This window comes from Myxine glutinosa, chromosome 5 (genome assembly GCF_964187855.1).
Source record: "Myxine glutinosa chromosome 5, kmMyxGlut1.1, whole genome shotgun sequence".
Lineage (NCBI taxonomy): Eukaryota > Metazoa > Chordata > Myxini > Myxiniformes > Myxinidae > Myxine > Myxine glutinosa.
The window spans coordinates 185,748,440-185,765,996 of NC_136265.1; the positions used below are offsets into that span (position 1 = coordinate 185,748,440).

The 17,557-nt window shown below is 42.4% G+C and overlaps 1 protein-coding gene across 9 annotated transcripts in view; it reads left to right on the forward strand.

The window, feature by feature from the left end:
• Positions 1-17,557, forward strand: part of LOC137413498 (neurexin-1-like) — a 1,626,023-nt gene that overhangs the window by 841,838 nt on the left and 766,628 nt on the right. For all 9 annotated transcript variants that reach the window (XM_078779254.1, XM_078779246.1, XM_078779249.1 and 6 more), the window contains one exon: positions 12,653-13,034. In XM_078779254.1, the coding sequence (XP_078635380.1) occupies positions 12,653-13,034 (382 nt within the window). The remainder of the gene's footprint in view (positions 1-12,652; positions 13,035-17,557) is intronic.

The window sequence follows — 17,557 nt, forward strand, 5'->3', positions numbered from 1 at the left end:
CTTTCCCTTGTGTGCTTCTCCTCTTTTCCTTATGTGCTTCTCTACTTTTCCTTGTGTGCTTTTCTACTTTTCCTTGTGTGCTTTACCTCTTTTCCTTGGGGGCCTTTCCTCTTTTTCTTGTGTGCTTTTCTCCTTTTCCTTGTGTGCTTTTCTTCTTTTACTTGTGTGTTTTCCTCTTTTCCTTTTGTGCTTTTCTTCTTTTCCTTGTGTGCTTTTCCACTTTTCCTTGTGTGCTTTTCCGCTTTTCCTTGTGTGCTTTTCTTCTTTTCCGTGTGTGCTTTTCCACTTTTCCTTGTGTGCTTTTCCGCTTTTCCTTGTGTGCTTTTCTTCTTTTCCTTGTGTGTTTTCCTCTTTTCCTTGTGTGCTTTTCTTCTTTTCCTTGTGTGCTTTTCCACTTTTCCTTGTGTGCTTTTCCGCTTTTCCTTGTGTGCTTTTCTTCTTTTCCGTGTGTGCTTTTCTTCTTTTCCTTGTGTGCAACAACTACTATACTTTTAGGTTGTACTGTGAGTACCTTGGTTTGTACAGATATACCACTGACACGATGCAAAGTGCCTCCGCTACTTCGAGTTTCCTCCAGTCTGCCAATGCCTCATATGCAACGGTTCTTTTCTTCTTTCCCTTGTGTGCTTCACCCCTTTTCCTTGTGTGCTTTTCTCCTTTCCCTTGTGTGCTTCTCTGCTTTTCCTTGTGTGCTTTTCTTCTTTCCCTTGTGTGCTTTTCTTCTTTGCCTTGTGTGCTTTTCCTCTTTTCCTTCTGTGCTTTTCTTCTTTTCCTTCTGTGCTTTTCTTCTTTTCCTTGTGTGCTTTTCTTCTTTTCCTTGTGCGCTTTTCTTCTTTTCCTTGTGTGCTTTTCTTCTTTTCCTTGTGTGCTTTTCTTCTTTTCCTTGTGTGCTTTTCTGCTTTTCCTTGTGTGCAACAACTACTATACTTTTAGGTTGTACTGTGAGTACCTTGGTTTGTATAGATATACCACTGACACGATGCAAAGTGCCTCCGCTACTTCGAGTTTCCTCCAGTCTGCCAATGCTGTCATATGCAACGGTTCTTTTCTTCTTTTGCTTGCGTGCCTCTCTGCTTTTCCTTGTGTGCTTTTCTTCTTTCCCTTGTGTGCTTCTCTGCTTTTCCTTGTGTGCTTTTCTCCTTTCCCTTGTGTGCTTCTCTGCTTTTCCTTGTGTGGTTTTCTTCTTTTTCTTGTGTGCTTTTCTCCTTTTCCTTGTGTGCTTTTCTTCTTTGCCTTGTGTGCTTTTCTTCTTTCCCTTGTGTGCTTTTCTTCTTTGCCTTGTGTGCTTTTCGGCTTTTCCTTGTGTGCTTTTCTTCTTTCCCTTGTGTGCTTTTCTGCTTTTCCTTGTGTGCTTTTCTTCTTTCCCTTGTGTGCTTTTCTTCTTTCCCTAGTGTGCTTCTTTCTCTGCTTTTCCTTGTGTGCTTTTCTTCTTTCCTTTGTGTGCTTCTCTTCTTTCCCTTGTGTGCTTCTCCTCTTTTCCTTGTGTGCTTTTCTTCTTTCCCTTGTGTGCTTCTCGGCTTTTCCTTGTGTGCTTTTCTCCTTTTCCTTGTGTGCTTTTCTTCTTTTCCTTGTGTGTTTTCCGCTTTTCCTTGTGTGCTTTTCTCCTTTCCCTTGTGTGCTTCTCTTCTTTCCCTTGTGTGCTTCTCTTCTTTCCCTTGTGTGCTTCTCTTCTTTCCCTTGTGTGCATCTCCTCTTTTCCTTATGTGCTTCTCTACTTTTCCTTGTGTGCTTTTCTACTTTTCCTTGTGTGCTTTTCTTCTTTTCCTTGGGGGCCTTTCCTCTTTTTCTTGTGTGCTTTTCTCCTTTTCCTTGTGTGCTTTTCTTCTTTTCCTTGTGTGTTTTCCTCTTTTCCTTGTGTGCTTTTCTTCTTTTCCTTGTGTGCTTTTCCACTTTTCCTTGTGTGCTTTTCTGCTTTTCCTTGTGTGCTTTTCTTCTTTTCCGTGTGTGCTTTTCTTCTTTTCCTTGTGTGCAACAACTACTATACTTTTAGGTTGTACTGTGAGTACCTTGGTTTGTACAGATATACCACTGACACGATGCAAAGTGCCTCCGCTACTTCGAGTTTCCTCCAGTCTGCCAATGCCTCATATGCAACGGTTCTTTTATTCTTTCCCTTGTGTGCTTCACCCCTTTTCCTTGTGTGCTTTTCTTCTTTCCCTTGTGTGCTACTCCTCTTTTCCTTGTGTGCTTTTCTTCTTTCCCTTGTGTGCTTTTCTGCTTTGCCTTGTGTGCTTTTCTGCTTTTCCTTGTGTGCTTTTCTTCTTTCCCTTGTGTGCTTTTCTGCTTTTCCTTGTGTGCTTTTCTTCTTTGCCTTGTGTGCTTTTCTTCTTTCCCTTGTGTGCTTTTCTTCTTTGCCTTGTGTGCTTTTCTGCTTTTCCTTGTGTGCTTTTCTTCTTTCCCTTGTGTGCTTTTCTTCTTTCCCTTGTGTGCTTTTCTTCTTTCCCTTGTGTGCTTTTCTTCTTTCCCTTGTGTGCTTCTCTGCTTTTCCTTGTGTGCTTTTCTGCTTTTCCTTGTGTGCTTTTCTTCTTTCCCTTGTGTGCTTTTCTTCTTTCCCTTGTGTGCTTTTCTTCTTTCCCTTGTGTGCTTTTCTTCTTTTCCTTGTGTGTTTTCCGCTTTTCCTTGTGTGCTTTTCTCCTTTCCCTTGTGTGCTTCTCTTCTTTCCCTTGTGTGCTTTTCTTCTTTCCCTTGTGTGCTTTTCTTCTTTCCCTTGTGTGCTTCTCTGCTTTTCCTTGTGTGCTTTTCCTCTTTCCTTTGTGTGCTTCTCTGCTTTTCCTTGTGTGCTTTTCTGCTTTCCCTTGTGTGCTTCTCCTCTTTTCCTTATGTGCCCCTCTTCTTTTCCTCATGTGCTTCTCTCCTTTTCCTTGTGTGCTTTTCTGCTTTTCCTTGTGTGCATTTCTTCTTTCCCTTGTGTGCTGCTCCTCTTTTCCTTATGTGCATTTCTTCTTTTCCTTGTGTGCAACAACTGCTATACTTTTAGGTTGTACTGTGAGTACCTGGGTTTGTACAGATATACCACTGACACGATGCGGAGTGCCTCCGCTACTTAGAGTTTCCTCCAGTCTGCCAATGCTGTTATATGCAACGGTTGCTGGCGCACAAAGGGTTCAATATTTGATGGAATGGCAATTCATAGTTCATCTTGAATTGCCAACTTCTGCAAAGCCAGAGCCGTGTCATGCTCCACTGGCTGAGAGTATGATATTCCATGGCCGAATCTATTAATGCCTTTGATGAGATCACAACCTCCTGTGAGGTTTTTTAGCCCATGCTGTGAGGATGTGCTTACTCCCCCGTGAAGCCATATACACAAACTTTGTGTCCTGCCTGATAGTTGTTTTGCTTTGTCCAACAAGCAGAAACTGGTAGAACCCTGTCAAGGCATCGGATAAAGGTAGATATTGTCATCTAATTTCTCAGACAATATTGGCCACGGCTGCTTTCTTAGATATACTTGGCCTTCATGTCTTAGGTAAAGATGAGCTCTTGCAAGTACTTTCTCCACATCCTTTTCCTCACCTTTATGGATTTTCAGCTTTTCAGTTATAGCTGCATTTTGCTTTGTCAGTTCTTCTCGTGTCAGATTGTCCAGCATCACCAGTATTTTGCCATTATCATTGATGTCTCCAAACTCACATTCCAGTCTCCTTTGGATGTGTTTAATGGTATGTTTTTTGGTGTTATCACGCATCACACCCAAGTGAGTGCATACAGTGTGTTCGCTTCCAGGTGAAGTCAGTCATCCTGATGACATGAGGTGAACAGAACAGATCGCTCCTGACATGGGAAAACAGCATGTTCTATGCTTCGTGTTCAGTTTCACTGTACCTATGGTTCTTTGTCAGGTGGAATTGATTTACGACTGGGTTTTGGGTCCCTGGTATAGGCACGATAACATGACTTGTGATAACTAGTCTCTGCAGCCACAATATCCCGACTAACAAGAGCAATGATCCGATCGTCCATCTTCTGAAATGCTGCATTCGTTATCTTTTCGTCTGCACGTCGTTGCACACATTGTGTGAGGGCCTCACAAGAGTTTGTGCCCTTAACATACCACACTCGTGACAGTAAAGGCAAACTGCCTCATACACTCTCGGTGTGCTTGGTACAGGGTCCGTCGTTGATTTTATTTCTACATGACGACATCGTTCAGATGAGAGATCTCCAAATTTTGCCAGAATGCTGTCAAGTGTTTTCTTCAGTGCAAATGTATTTCTGCATGATCTATGATGTATGCACATGGAACGTTCTCCTCCTCTCTTTTTTTTTTCTTTTCTTTTTTTTTGTATACAAGATCGGGGCTCATGTAAGAGCTAACATTACTCACAAAAAAACAAACGGACACATAAAACATATAATAAAGGGAGCGGGAGACATGATGAGGAGAGAGAGAGGGGGAAGCACACAAGTACAACATTTGGGAGCAGGGACATCAGGAGATCTGTGGGAGGGAGGGGGCTTGGGGGGAAGAGGGATGGGAAGGGGGTCGGGAGGGGGCGGGAGATGTATAAAACACATGGACACTGCTTCCAGGAAAGAAGTCGCTATTTCAAAAAAGTGAATCTGAGGTGAATTAACGGGGTAGAAAAGATCAAGGTTTTGGATGGGGGATAATATGAATGACTCAAATATTTTGAGTAATATTTTGGATGACTCAAAATAAGAGATGGTGGTGAACAGCTGTTTTAAAGACCTGGAGGGAGGAGTGGGATTGAAGAGAGTGTGGGAGTTTGTTGCAGAGGTGGGAGTAAAGAGGAATGAAAGAGTGAAGGTGAGCAGAGAGCCTAGATTTTGGCAGTTTAACTATAAGAGGGTTGCTGGCAGATCTTGTGCGACCTGTCGGAAAATTTGGGGGACAGAGCACAGAGAGAGCTGGGGGAGCAAGGCCGGAGAGGAGTCGGTAGAAGACGGGAAGACCACCAACCTGCCTGCGGTGAGTGAGTGAAAGGCCCTCAGAATCAGCTTCAGCGCGAGAGATTCCAATGATTCTGAAAGCTTTGTTTCATCAGTGTGAAGCCGAGATAGGTGTGAGGCAGGTGCACCGGTCCAGAGGAGAGAGCAGTATTCCATTGAGCTGCTTATTTAGTCTTACTTATTACTTACCATTACTTATTACTTATTTAGTATTACTTACCAATTGGTATTCCTTTTTTGAAATACCGACTTCTTTCCTGGAAGTCCTCGCTGTGTCCATGAGTTTTTTTTACCTCTCCCTCCCCCACGCCCATTCCCACGCCTCCTTCCCCCAAGCCCTCTCCCTCCCACAGATCTCCCGATGTCCCTGCTCTCAAATGTTGTACTTGTGTGCTTCCTCCTCTCTCCCAATTTTGTCTCCCGCTCCCTTTATTTCGTATTATGTGTCCGTTTGTGTTTTTGCCATAAATGTTAGCTCTTACACGAGCCTCGATCTTGTATACAAACAAAACAAAAAAAAACATTGCTGTGTACCGACTACCATGAACGTAATTTACATGTGATTCATTCAGTGAAGGTTTCTATTAATATTAGGCAGCGCTATTTCGTGAGTCATCTGTGACGTATTTACGTCATTTTCAAATCTTCGTGCGATTCCTGCTTCTCGGTATATGTCACGTGCTTCCTGAGTTTTTCTCAACTTCGCAATTATTATTTTATCATCTTTGAAATCAGATCAGCGCTTCGATTCCCTCGACAAATCGAAGCATTTCCTTTTTATTCCACATGATTTACGAGTTTACTCATTATTTTCTTTCGTTTAAAATTTCACGTGACCTTTCAGGTTTGGCTTCCATCCGTGACGTACATCTGTGGTGTTTTGTGATTTATTTGTGGTATTTTACCATCTTTGTTATCCTTTACTACTGTGTCTCTTATAGCTGGGCGGCTTAGCTAAAAAATTCGGATCGATTGTGCCTTTTCCCTTAAAAGCATGAAACTTGGCACATGGCTAGAATACCCGAAAAGAAAGATTTTTAGTCCAGGGGGCATCCCCAATTTCACCCCATATGGCGGCCATCTTGAAATCCAAGATGGCCGTCATACAAGACCTATTTTGATGAATATCTCCATAATTAGAACAGATATCAAAATGGTTGAAGTGCCTATACCTACATTTTTAGGGTCTAGGAATCCAATGGCAACATAAAATATTCAATAGTATATGGCAGCCATCTTGAAATCCAAGATGGCCGCCATAACAGACCTGTTTTGATGAATATCTCCATAATTAGAACAGCTATCTAAATGGTTGCATGATTGGCAAAAATCATGGGGACAAGCATTGCATGCTAAGCGTGATCTACCAAGCCCCACTGAATGGGGTTGGCAAAAAACGTCTGCTGGCCAGTTCAAACCAATATGGACAACACTTCCAGAGGCTGCAAAGATCTGCAATGAACTTGTTAAGCGTGGGTGCAAAAATGGATGTACTGGTCGTTGCCGGTGTAAGAAAGCTGCACTTCCCTGTACTTCTCTCTGCGCATGTGATGGAGAATGCAGCAAAGACTAGAAAACCACAAGATGGCACAGTTACAGTCTACGATGTCATAGACACTTTTAATCACTGAAGAATGCCAACCTGTTAAGAGTATTTATATGCATTCCCAGTATGCATGATACTATGCAAAATTAATATTTTCATATGACTGCTTAATATTTTATGTTACCATTGGATTCCTAGACCCTAAAAATGTAGGTGTAGGCACTGCAACCATTTAGATAGTTGTTCTAATTATGGAGATATTCATCAAAACAGGTCTGTTATGGCGGCCATCTTGGATTTCAAGATGGCTGCCATATACTATTGAATATTTTATGTTGCCATTGGATTCCTAGACCCTAAAAATGTAGGTATAGGCACTTCAACCATTTTGATATCTGTTCTAATTATGGAGATATTCATCAAAACAGGTCTTGTATGACGGCCATCCTGAATTTCAAGATGGCCGCCATATGGGGTGAAATTGGAGATGCCCCCTGGACTAAAAATCTTTCTTTTGGGGTATTCTAGCCATGTGCCAAGTTTCATGCTTTTAAGGGAAAAGGCACAATTCATCAGTTAAGCAGCCCCACTATTACCTTTAACAAAGGTGAGTTTATTTTTATTCTCATGTCTATACTAAAATAAGTGTGTGTGTGTGTGTGTGTGTGTGTGTGTGTGTGTGTGTGTGTGTGTATGTGCGCATGTGTATATGTGTGTATACAGTTTGTGTGTGTGTGTGTGTATGTATACGGTATCTGTGTGTGTGTGTATTTGTGTGTGTGTGTGTGTATACGGTATGTGTGTGTATATTTGTGTGTTTGTGTGTGTGTGAGAGAGAGTGTGTGTGTGCATCTGTGTGTTACAGATTCGTCACTTCCGCCTTTATTGTTATTATTTACTTGTAGGATTTTTAGTTTCAGGTAATTTTGTTGGTAAGTTTTCTGTGTGAAATGGAGAAGACTTTAGTAAAAGGTAAAAATAAATGTTTGTTGAGGAAAAAGAAAAATGCGGCAAAGAAACCGGAAGCGAAAAAGTCGGCAGGGGAGAGGAGACGGCTGTGAGAGAGACAGCCGTGAGTTGCATATAGACGGGGAGCGGACTTCCTCGATATTGGTCGCGAATGAATTGAGGCTTCCCATGAAAGGGATTGCAGGCGACATCGTCCCATATTGCGATTGCAATTAAACCTGCGTTTCTGGTTTTGGTTACCGAGTGTGAACTATTGTTGGATGGAAAAGCAAGCGCCTCCATTGCAGGCCGATCTGCCATTTTGTCCTCGATGAGGCCATCCGCCTGGTGCATCGTGTTTTGTCGTTGGGATTCCCATATCAACATCATCGTGTTGATCGCCGTTGGTTCCCATATCAGCTTAATTCCCATATCGACCTCTCACCTCATAACTCCTCGTCCGCAGCCACACAGATACCTGCCTGTTGTTCTTGTTGTTCTGCACGACTACGACCTTCATCCAATGTGGGGATTCGTGCACGGACTTTGGGATTGTTACATTTCACTCACGTTTTGCGGATCGTGAGTTTATTGCTTTGAGAGCATTGGGAAATGATGGTATCATCATATGTATGGTCATGAGATGCAAATGATATTTTCATGGTACTTTCATTAAGAGTTTTATTATTTTGTATATGAGAGTTCTTAATACAATTACTTATTTTGTTCTACACAATTGCATTGGTGTGGTTTTACCATGGTTTATTAGAACACTCAAAATAACAAATCTTTCTGCCACGTTCCCTCTCGAGAGTCTGAGGGGCATCGTAACCGGAGTTTGGGGAGGTAACACGTAACAGTGTGTGTATGTGTGTGTGTGTGTGTGTGTGTGTGTGTGTGTGTGTGTGTGTGTGTGTGTGTGTGTGTGTGTGTTGATGTATGTGTGTGTGTGTGTGTGTGTGTGTGTGTATTGTCGTGTGACTCCCCTTGGTGAACACCGCGTAGGGTAGCACGGATGACCAAACGAGCTGTTACTCCGAGGCGTTCAGTTTTAAAATAGAGCGGAGCATACGTGTGGGGGAAAGTGGGGAAGGGGAGAAACCGTAGCCTTACCTTCGCGGGCCCCACTGGCAGTCCTCGAACCTGCAATAAATAAACTCAAACACGAAAATGTACTGTACAAAAATACCGGCTTTATTAAAGAAATTGCCGGTACAAAACAAATGTGCGATAAACTAAATTCCTACATGGGACGTCCCCACAAACAGACCCAAGGACAGACGAAAGGGAAAGATAACTGAAAAGAAATATGCGTCTGTGTGCACTTAACTCAACTTGGCCGGTGGGGTCTTGTCAGTAATCGTGGAAATCGTCCGGGTCCTTGGCGGGAACCGCATGCTTGTTGGCCTCAGAACGAGCCCTCAGTGCGCCCTCCGGCATGGCGCAGGCCTTAGTCCGCGGTCCGTGCGCAACACAAGCAGGCTGTGTCCGTTCTCACGAACTCTGCATGGGAACCACAGCTCTTCGTTTTGCAGCTCTGCCTCTTCACAACCACTAGCAAGATCTTGGAACACAGCCGTCCATGATGAGCTTTCTTGAGCCAGAGAGCAAAGTGCCACCGTTCATACGAGGTCCAGTATGAGAAAGTGCAAGAGGGAATAACGACCATTCGCTATGGTCTCCAGAACGACAAGGCACAAGAGAGAGAAATGTCGGTCAGAGCGTTCTTTTAATGTCCAGGCTCTAACGTCATCTGTCGTGCTTCACCAATCAGCGAGTGCCACCTCTTGGTAGTCCATCTCTGCTCCTATCAGCAAGTCCCATCTTACCCAGGCTTGTGCCAATCAAATTCCCCTCCCCCTCCCCCCACAATCACGGCTCTTCGGGGCACGGCTCTCTGCCTTGCCTGTTCTGTATCTCTTTCCAGTCGGGCAGTTCTCGATCCTGATTTCCGGTGAGCTTTTTATTATTAATTAGTGTAAGTGTGTGAGTAAAAAACCCAGCAACCTGAATGGAAGCAAATGCCCAATAAAGATGTTACAAAATCGAATAATACACACTGTTTTTCCATATTATATACTTTTTCATAGATTATCAATTATAATATCATACATGATAAAAGTGATATCTCCTATTGGGAAAAAATAATAAGTTTTATTTGTTTTTTACATTCACAATTATTTGACAGTCTTGTGTTTATTATAGTGGATATTCATGGTCACCTTCTCATTTATTTTTTAAAGTGTGTCATTATGATATTGTGTGTGAAGGTTGAAAACGATCCTGTCAAAACTTTCCTAACAGGAACATTGACACTTGCAATAAAATTTAGATTTGTAGTTTGCTATTCCAGCTCAGAATGACCACGACAGATCAGGTACCAACTTACGCGATGATTTTACCAAAGGAGGTTTTGAGGACTCCAATTACTTTGAAAAACCAAAACGGAAGATGAAAATCCAGAACTTTGCTTTTAATGCAATACAGGTCACCTTAAAAAGTAAAGGTATGAAAATCAAAGACACCAAGGAAACATGAGATCTGTTTGGGCGACTACTCATTCTTGCAGCCTCATTCGACATTGACTTGTCGAAGGTGTTCAGCTACCCTCTAACTCCTGTTCCAATGTCTTTGGCACATGCTGACGGATCACCCAATAAAACAGACAAGTCCAAACTTGTGAAAAAGCTTGAGAGCAAAGTTGTCACCACCACCTGATGTGATTGACGTTGTTGTTGATGCAATGTTTTTCATGCAGACACTGGCAAATCTTTCAAGTGCATTTGGTGGCATTGCCTTGGTGAACCTCACAAAATTGTGCAGCTTTGCTCCACGGGTAGACTTTGCGTGTGATACGTACAACAGTCCATCAATAAAGAATGTTGAGAGATCAAGTTTTTGGGCCATTTGTGATTACAGGGCCGGAGCAAGAGTGCCTTCAAAACTTCAGACAAAGATTGACATTGAGAAAATTCAAGACTACTCTGTTGACATTTTTGGTAAAAGACTGGCAGAGAGAGTGGCAGTTATGTGAAAGTGCTACAGATTAAGCAGCTTTTCATGGGGATGGAAAATGCTGTTGTTTCAAAGTAAAAGAGGGATCTGTGGAGGGATGTGTCATTCCTGATCTAGCATGTCAACATGAAGAAACTGACACTCAAATGTTCTGGCACATCTATATACAGAGTGGTCCAAAATGATGTGCAACTTTTAAATTTAAATAAAATATTTTTACTTTTAGTTGATTTTCTTTGTTTTTGCCTAAAATACACAGTATTAGTTAAATTTCTGTTTATTATCACAAAAAAAATGCTTAAACAAGCAAAAAGGAACAATCTCATTCGTAGTTGATGTACCCTTGTGATTCTTTAATGGAAATCGCCACAAACAAGGAATAAAGCCACTCTAGGTAAGGAGCTAAGGGAAGGTTAGATAAAGGATAAAGCAAAAAATAAAAGAAAGAAAACAAATAACAGGAAAACATCAACAGACACAGAAGTAACAGAAGGTAGGTAAAATGCGATGAAACCTCAAATATGTAGGAAGTAGGAATTGACAATTCCTCTTAAGGCTGAGTAGATCGTAGAATAATGGGAAGCTTGAGATGTTTATGGGAAGCTTGAGAAGATGTGGGAATAATGGGAAGCTTAATGGGAAGCTTGAGATGATGTTATGTGGGGGATCCACATACCCTCCCTCCCACAGATCTCCCGTTACAGGTAGTGAATTACAGAGCAAGACACCACGAGGGATAAAACTATTTGCATAGCCTTTCATTCTGCACTTTGGATCAGCTATAGTGTATGGATGAGCGGAGATGGTAAACCGAGTATTGCACCCAAACACTCTTATGGGAAGGAACCAAGTTAGAAAGTCCAACAGATCTCTATTCAATTCCACTCCTCCCTCCAGATCTTTAAAACAGCTGTTCACCACCATCCCTTATCTTCCCCCATCCAAAACCTTGATCTTTTCTACCCCCGTTAATTCACCCCAGATCCACTTTTTTAAAATTCCGACTCCTTTCCTGGAAGTCCTAGTAGTGTCCATGTGTTTTATACCTCCCCCCCCCCCCCCGCCCCCTCTTCCCATGCCCTCCTTCCTCCAAGCCCCCTCCCTCCCACAGATCTCCCGATGTCCCTGCTCTAAAATGTTGTACTTGTGTGCTTCCCTCTCCCCCCCATCTTGTCTCCCACGTCCTTTATCATATGTTTTATGTGTCAGTTTGTTTTTTTGTGATTCATGTTTGATTTTACACGAGCCTCGATCTTGTATACGAAAAAAAAAAAAGGAAGACGATTTGCCATGAAAATATCTGTAGAGCAACCCAAGAGTGGCAATTGACTTATGGTGAGAGAGCGTTTGAAGAGTTGAACCCATCTCCGCACTAACCAGGTTGACTATACGTTTCTGGAGCCTATCAAGTAAAGCTAATATGAAAGAAGAGGTTGCAAAACATGAAGACATTTTTGGATCAATCAGTATATGTTTCCTTATGTTTAATGTGTGGTGGATGTAAAGTACATCTAAAAAAATTCAGCACTTCATTTGAGCTGCCATTAGGTTTTGCAGAATCTTTCTGTGCACAACTCAAGTTAAAACAGCAGAGAACTTTTGTCATCTGTAAAAAGGTAGATTGCACATAAATAAACGGTCGATTGCCCCTGCGTGTCCTTCTTCCCCTACCCTTGATCTCACTCTCACCTCTACTCTGCTGTTGGTGTTTCCCACTCGTCCATTTTGTTTCCTTCCTTCCTGCTCTGACTCTTCCACGAGCCTCGATCATGTATACAAAAAGGTTGTAACTTCCTCATTCCCATCCTTTCCCTAAACATAAAAAAAGAAAAGTTATAACCATTGTTGAAAAGCCTTATTCATGGAAAGGCTGCTTTTACATTTCTGGAATTTCTTGTTTTTTTATGGATTTTATTTGCACTGGGGTTGGTATGCCAGGCCGAAGTTGACAAATCATCCCCTGTGAAAGCCCCGATATATTGTGTGTCGCAGACACGGATTGATCGGGGCCTGAGATGTAATCTTTTGCAGATGACATCTGCCAGGTAGGGCAGCTCCATCCGTTGCTTGAGGGACAAGAAAAACGAACAGTGAGAATAAAGTTTGATGGCTTCTCATCCATTAAGGGATATAATCTGGACGTTGAAGTTACCATCGTATACATGTTTGCATGATTGATATTTTTACGATTGTCTTTAAATCCACGTTACTTACTCATGTGCATTTCAGGTGAGATGTTTGGTGATCATACCCGTCTGGAGTTCCACAATATTGAGACGGGGATCATGACTGAGCGTCAGTTTTCTTCTACGGTACCTTCCAACTTTGTGGGACACCTGCAGAGTGTCATTGTAAACAGCATGTCATACATCGACCTGTGCAAGAATGGTGATATTGACTTTTGTGAACTAAATGCTCGCTTTGGTAAGCGCCCCATCATTGCTGACCCCATTACTTTCAAGTCCAAAGGAAGTTACCTGGCGCTTCCGACGCTGCAGGCGTACAGCTCAATGTACCTCTTCTTCCAGTTCAAGAGCACCTCACCGGACGGCCTCATTCTCTACAATAGTGGAGATGCTAGTGACTTCATCACCGTTGAACTCGTCAAGGGGTAAATGATTTTGGATGCCAACATGAATGTGCATGATTATTATAATTAATGATGTAATCTGACAGATACTGAATATATATCGTTTAAATGGCTGTGTAGTGTCATCAACCACTACGGAAGACAAAAAAAATCTTGAACAAAAGCAAATCAATGGAGGAGTTTAGATGGCTATTACACAAGGAGGAAATGTTACTTAAGCGAAGTAGAGTCACTGAAAAAAAGTCGGATAGCGAGGCATTCAAGTGAATGTGTGCAGTTGATGGACAATTCGTACATGATTGTGAAATATATGAATAATACATTCTTTTTTTCAATAACATATAGCTTGAAGTCAAGAATGAAATTTCCTTACTATTATATACACAGACACACACACACACACACACACACACACACACACATATATATATATATATCATAGACTCCTTTAGAGAAGGACTGGAACGTCCCATGCTCGGGGTTTGTAACTTGAGTCTGAAGGATTAACCTAAGTCCTGGGCTAAAATGACTTCTAGAAGGGCTAGAGACACGATCTCGGGGTCAAAATAGGGGTTTTTGAGGACGGCGAGTTCAATAGCGACATTTTCAACACCACCTGGGGTCATCTTCAAGGTCAAAAGGTCATATTCCAAGGTCAAATTAGTGAATTTTGGCAATTTTTGCCCGTTTTTTTTTTTGTGTCTAACTCATAAACGGTGAGATGGCTGATTATAATAAGAGGCAAGTTTGTAGAGCTGTCCAAATTTAATATATATTGTCATATATCGTATTACACAAACATACAAACATACAGCAAATACACATTCGAATAATAACAATGCACCGTTTTTCAATAATATTTTGTAAAAAATGTCTATTACAACTATGTCTATGTCTATCACTAGTTGGAGAGCTATCGCTAGTTGGAGAGCTTTTTTTTTTTCTTTTTTTTTTGTATACTGAATCGAGGCTCGTGAAACAGCTGACAACCGCGAGGGAAAGACAGCACAGGGGGACCACGAGGGAAAGACAGCACAGGGGGACCGTTAGGGAAAGACAGCACAGAGGGACCATGAGGGAAAGACAGTACAGGGGGACCGCGAGGGAAAGACAGCACAGAGGGACCGTGAGGGAAAGACAGCACAGGGGGACCGTGAGGGAAAGATAGTACAGGGGGACCACGAGGGAAAGACAGCACAGAGGGACCGCGAGGGAAAGACAGCACAGAGGGACCATGAGGGAAAGACAGTACAGGGGGACCGCGAGGGAAAGACAGCACAGAGGGACCGCGAGGGAAAGACAGCACAGAGGGACTGTGAGGGAAAGACAGTACAGGGGGACCACGAGGGAAAGACAGCACATGGGGACCACGAGGGAAAGACAGCACAGAGGGACCGCGAGGGAAAGACAGCCAGTTCAGCCAGTTTTCTTGCCTCCTGAGGCATCCCACAGCCTTTTCTTTGTCACTGACATTGAGGACATGAGCTTTCAATAGAATGTTAGCTAAAGTAGTACATGCTGCATTATTACTAGCTAAAGGTGCATCTACAAAGGATAACAGCTCAGCAAAATGAAAGCGGCAACGCATTTTAGTCATGCCATGCAAATTATAGGCATTATGTACAAAGAAGACGGTTCACATAGTCGGCACACTCAGTCCACCTCTATTCAAATTATCTAGGAACTCAGATGACACCTCGTTACCATCTTCATCATCCATGATCTCCTCCATACTGGTGCTATCACCATATTTATGAACAAGGTATCCGGCCAAATAAACAACTTTATGCTTAAGGGCATCATCAGACCTCAAGAGTTCCTGAGTGTCATGAGGAGTGATCTCGTCAATGAGTTCACTTCGCTCATCTGGATTTATGGAAGTACCACAATTCTTGTCGCAAACAAGCACACGAGAACTGGATTCTGGCATAATGTCATGCTTAACGAGTGTCTGCAAATTTGCAATTTTACCTGCAGCCATAATGTCAACTACGTCAATGTAGAAGTTTCCACCGCATCTTTGCCTGGCTTGGCCGAAAAACTTTTCCAAGGCTTCATCCGCGAATATAGCAGGAAGAACGTAGTCAAAGTCTTTCTCTGCCAGAAGCAATTTGGCAGCATCCACATTATTACGTGTGGACACAGTGAAGGCTTCAGCAGTTTGCCGAGTTAGCTTCAGCTTACGACCACCACCTCCTTGCCATGCGCAGGTAGATATAATTTGGCAGGCCTCCTCCAGCCTAGTGAAACTTGTACAGTCTGCTGTCCATGGCTGTCTGGATTCGTCGCGCAGATGGATAGCTGAGAAACGGTCTTTCACATTCATCATCTTGAACCACTCACTCATTGTCTGGGTGAGAATGATGGAGCCTTCGCTGATGCCCAGTGAATCCTTGAAGGTCTTTAAGGCAGCGACAGTCTTGTCATTGAACACCTGACATACCAAGGGTACGCTCTGGCGTTGAAGGTGCTTGGGGAAAACAGCGGTGTGCGTCAGCTTGGTTAAGCAAATAGGAGTAGCTCGGTCGATCTCATAAAGCTTCCGAATATCACTCCAGTAAGCTTTGTACTCATTGCCATGTACGACAAATGAGAGTGTCTGGCCATCAACAGTAATCCAGTTGTTGCGAACATTTTTGAAGATGTGCATGTAGTCGTACACTAAGAACATAGATTGCTCTTGAATCGATAGCACTTGACAACTTCCCGGTCCTCCAAGTTTTGAATAAACACTGCCATTGGTATTGCAATTGTCACATATCAAAGAAATCACAGTACTGCCAGCACCAACTACAGCTGAGGCAGCTTCGATGAGGAGTTCCTTCAGCTGATCGGCAGTTAGTTTTTTGCAGGGCAAAACGCGTAGAATATAGCGTGGACCACCAAAATGGCAGGCAACTTCAACAACCATAGCATGTGAAGCAAGAATTTCATGGTCACCCCCCGCTGCAGCATTTTTAGCGTATCCTAGAACATGCCCTCCAGAAAATCGCAATGTCTCGACCAGCTTTACCTCGTCAAACATTAAATTGACCAAACGCTGCTGCGGCTTAAGCTGGTCGAACAACGTTTTGAGGTTGGAGTCCTGCAGACTACTAGAAAGCACCTGTTTTACCTTTTTTGTTGATGGTAGAATGATTAAGCCGGATCGACGAATCATTTTGTATGCACTGGGTGATATGTTGTGAAGCTGCATTGCGAATATCATAGTATCGGTATCAAATCGGCGACCATCAGGAGGTATGAACACATGCCGCAGCTGCGACAGAAGGAAGGTTAAATGAGGAAGCTCGTGTGCCTCAGTCATCTTGCAGAGCTGGCTTATTACATGCTGAAGAATTTCCTGGCTTGTGTACTCATAGGTGTTTACCTGGTCAGTTATGGATCTAATCTGGGACCGTTTTGAGAGCAAGCTGTTCTTTTGCAAAGGAAAAAGTCGTTTGGGCACCTCAATGCCATCTTTCTCAACTCTATTCAAGAATAGGAATCCAAAAGGTGAGCTGACTTGTTGGAAATGAAAGAACTGCCTGACAGTTTGTCCAGTAGCGTCAGTTATTGATAGGTACAGGTTTTTCTGGTCTTTTATGACGTTAAAGCCAGGAAAATAGGAGCTGATTTTGGCGCAGAAGTGGTCGAAATCTTGGATCTTGTCTGCAGCCTCAGCAGCTGCATGCACCTTCTTAGTTCTTGATTCTGATGTAGAAGATGATGTTGGGCGTGGGGCTGAAGTAACCTGCTTCAAAACTGATTTTGGTAATCCAGGAAATATTGATGGGGGTTCTTTGGGTCGCTTGCCACCCTTAACTGACACCCATTTACAATTGAAATGTGTCTCACAAATATATATCTCCTTCAAGCGCCTCAAGCTTTCTTTCTCATTCGGCATTGCCAATATCCATCTCTCCCTCTCCTCAGGATCTTTTGGGAAGGATAGGACCTTTACATAAGGCGTCCCATCATAGTTTCCTTTACAGCCAAAGCAGCTGCAACGACGTGGCATCTTGTCATGAAAGCAGGAAACAAAACAAAGATCCTGTGAGATCACCAGCTGGACAGTTTCAGAAAGAGAAGATAAACATATTATTTTGCTGATTTCCGATATTAAATGTGAAATATCACAATTAATTTTAAAATAAATAATAATTAATACACAAATCAAAAAAATTGAAAACAAAATTGTTTAAAAATAAAGTTGCCAAATGGAAAGAAATAATGTATATTCAAATCATTTTTTCGAGGGAAACTAATGTGTTATAATACAGACTATTATATTTTATTTATTTATTTATTATTTTATTACATAAATTACATGTCATATGTCAATTTCATTCCAATCCATCCAATAGTAAAGTGCTGTGGTATTTGCATAGAAAACGAAGCATTCATAGAACGAGATAGAAAATGTGAACTCAGACTCAAGTTACAAACCCCAAGGTCATGACGTTCCAGTACTTCTCTAAAGGAGCCTATGATATATATATATATAGTACTCGTATATACACACACACACATCTATATTATAATAGGCGAAGCTGATCCTGTCT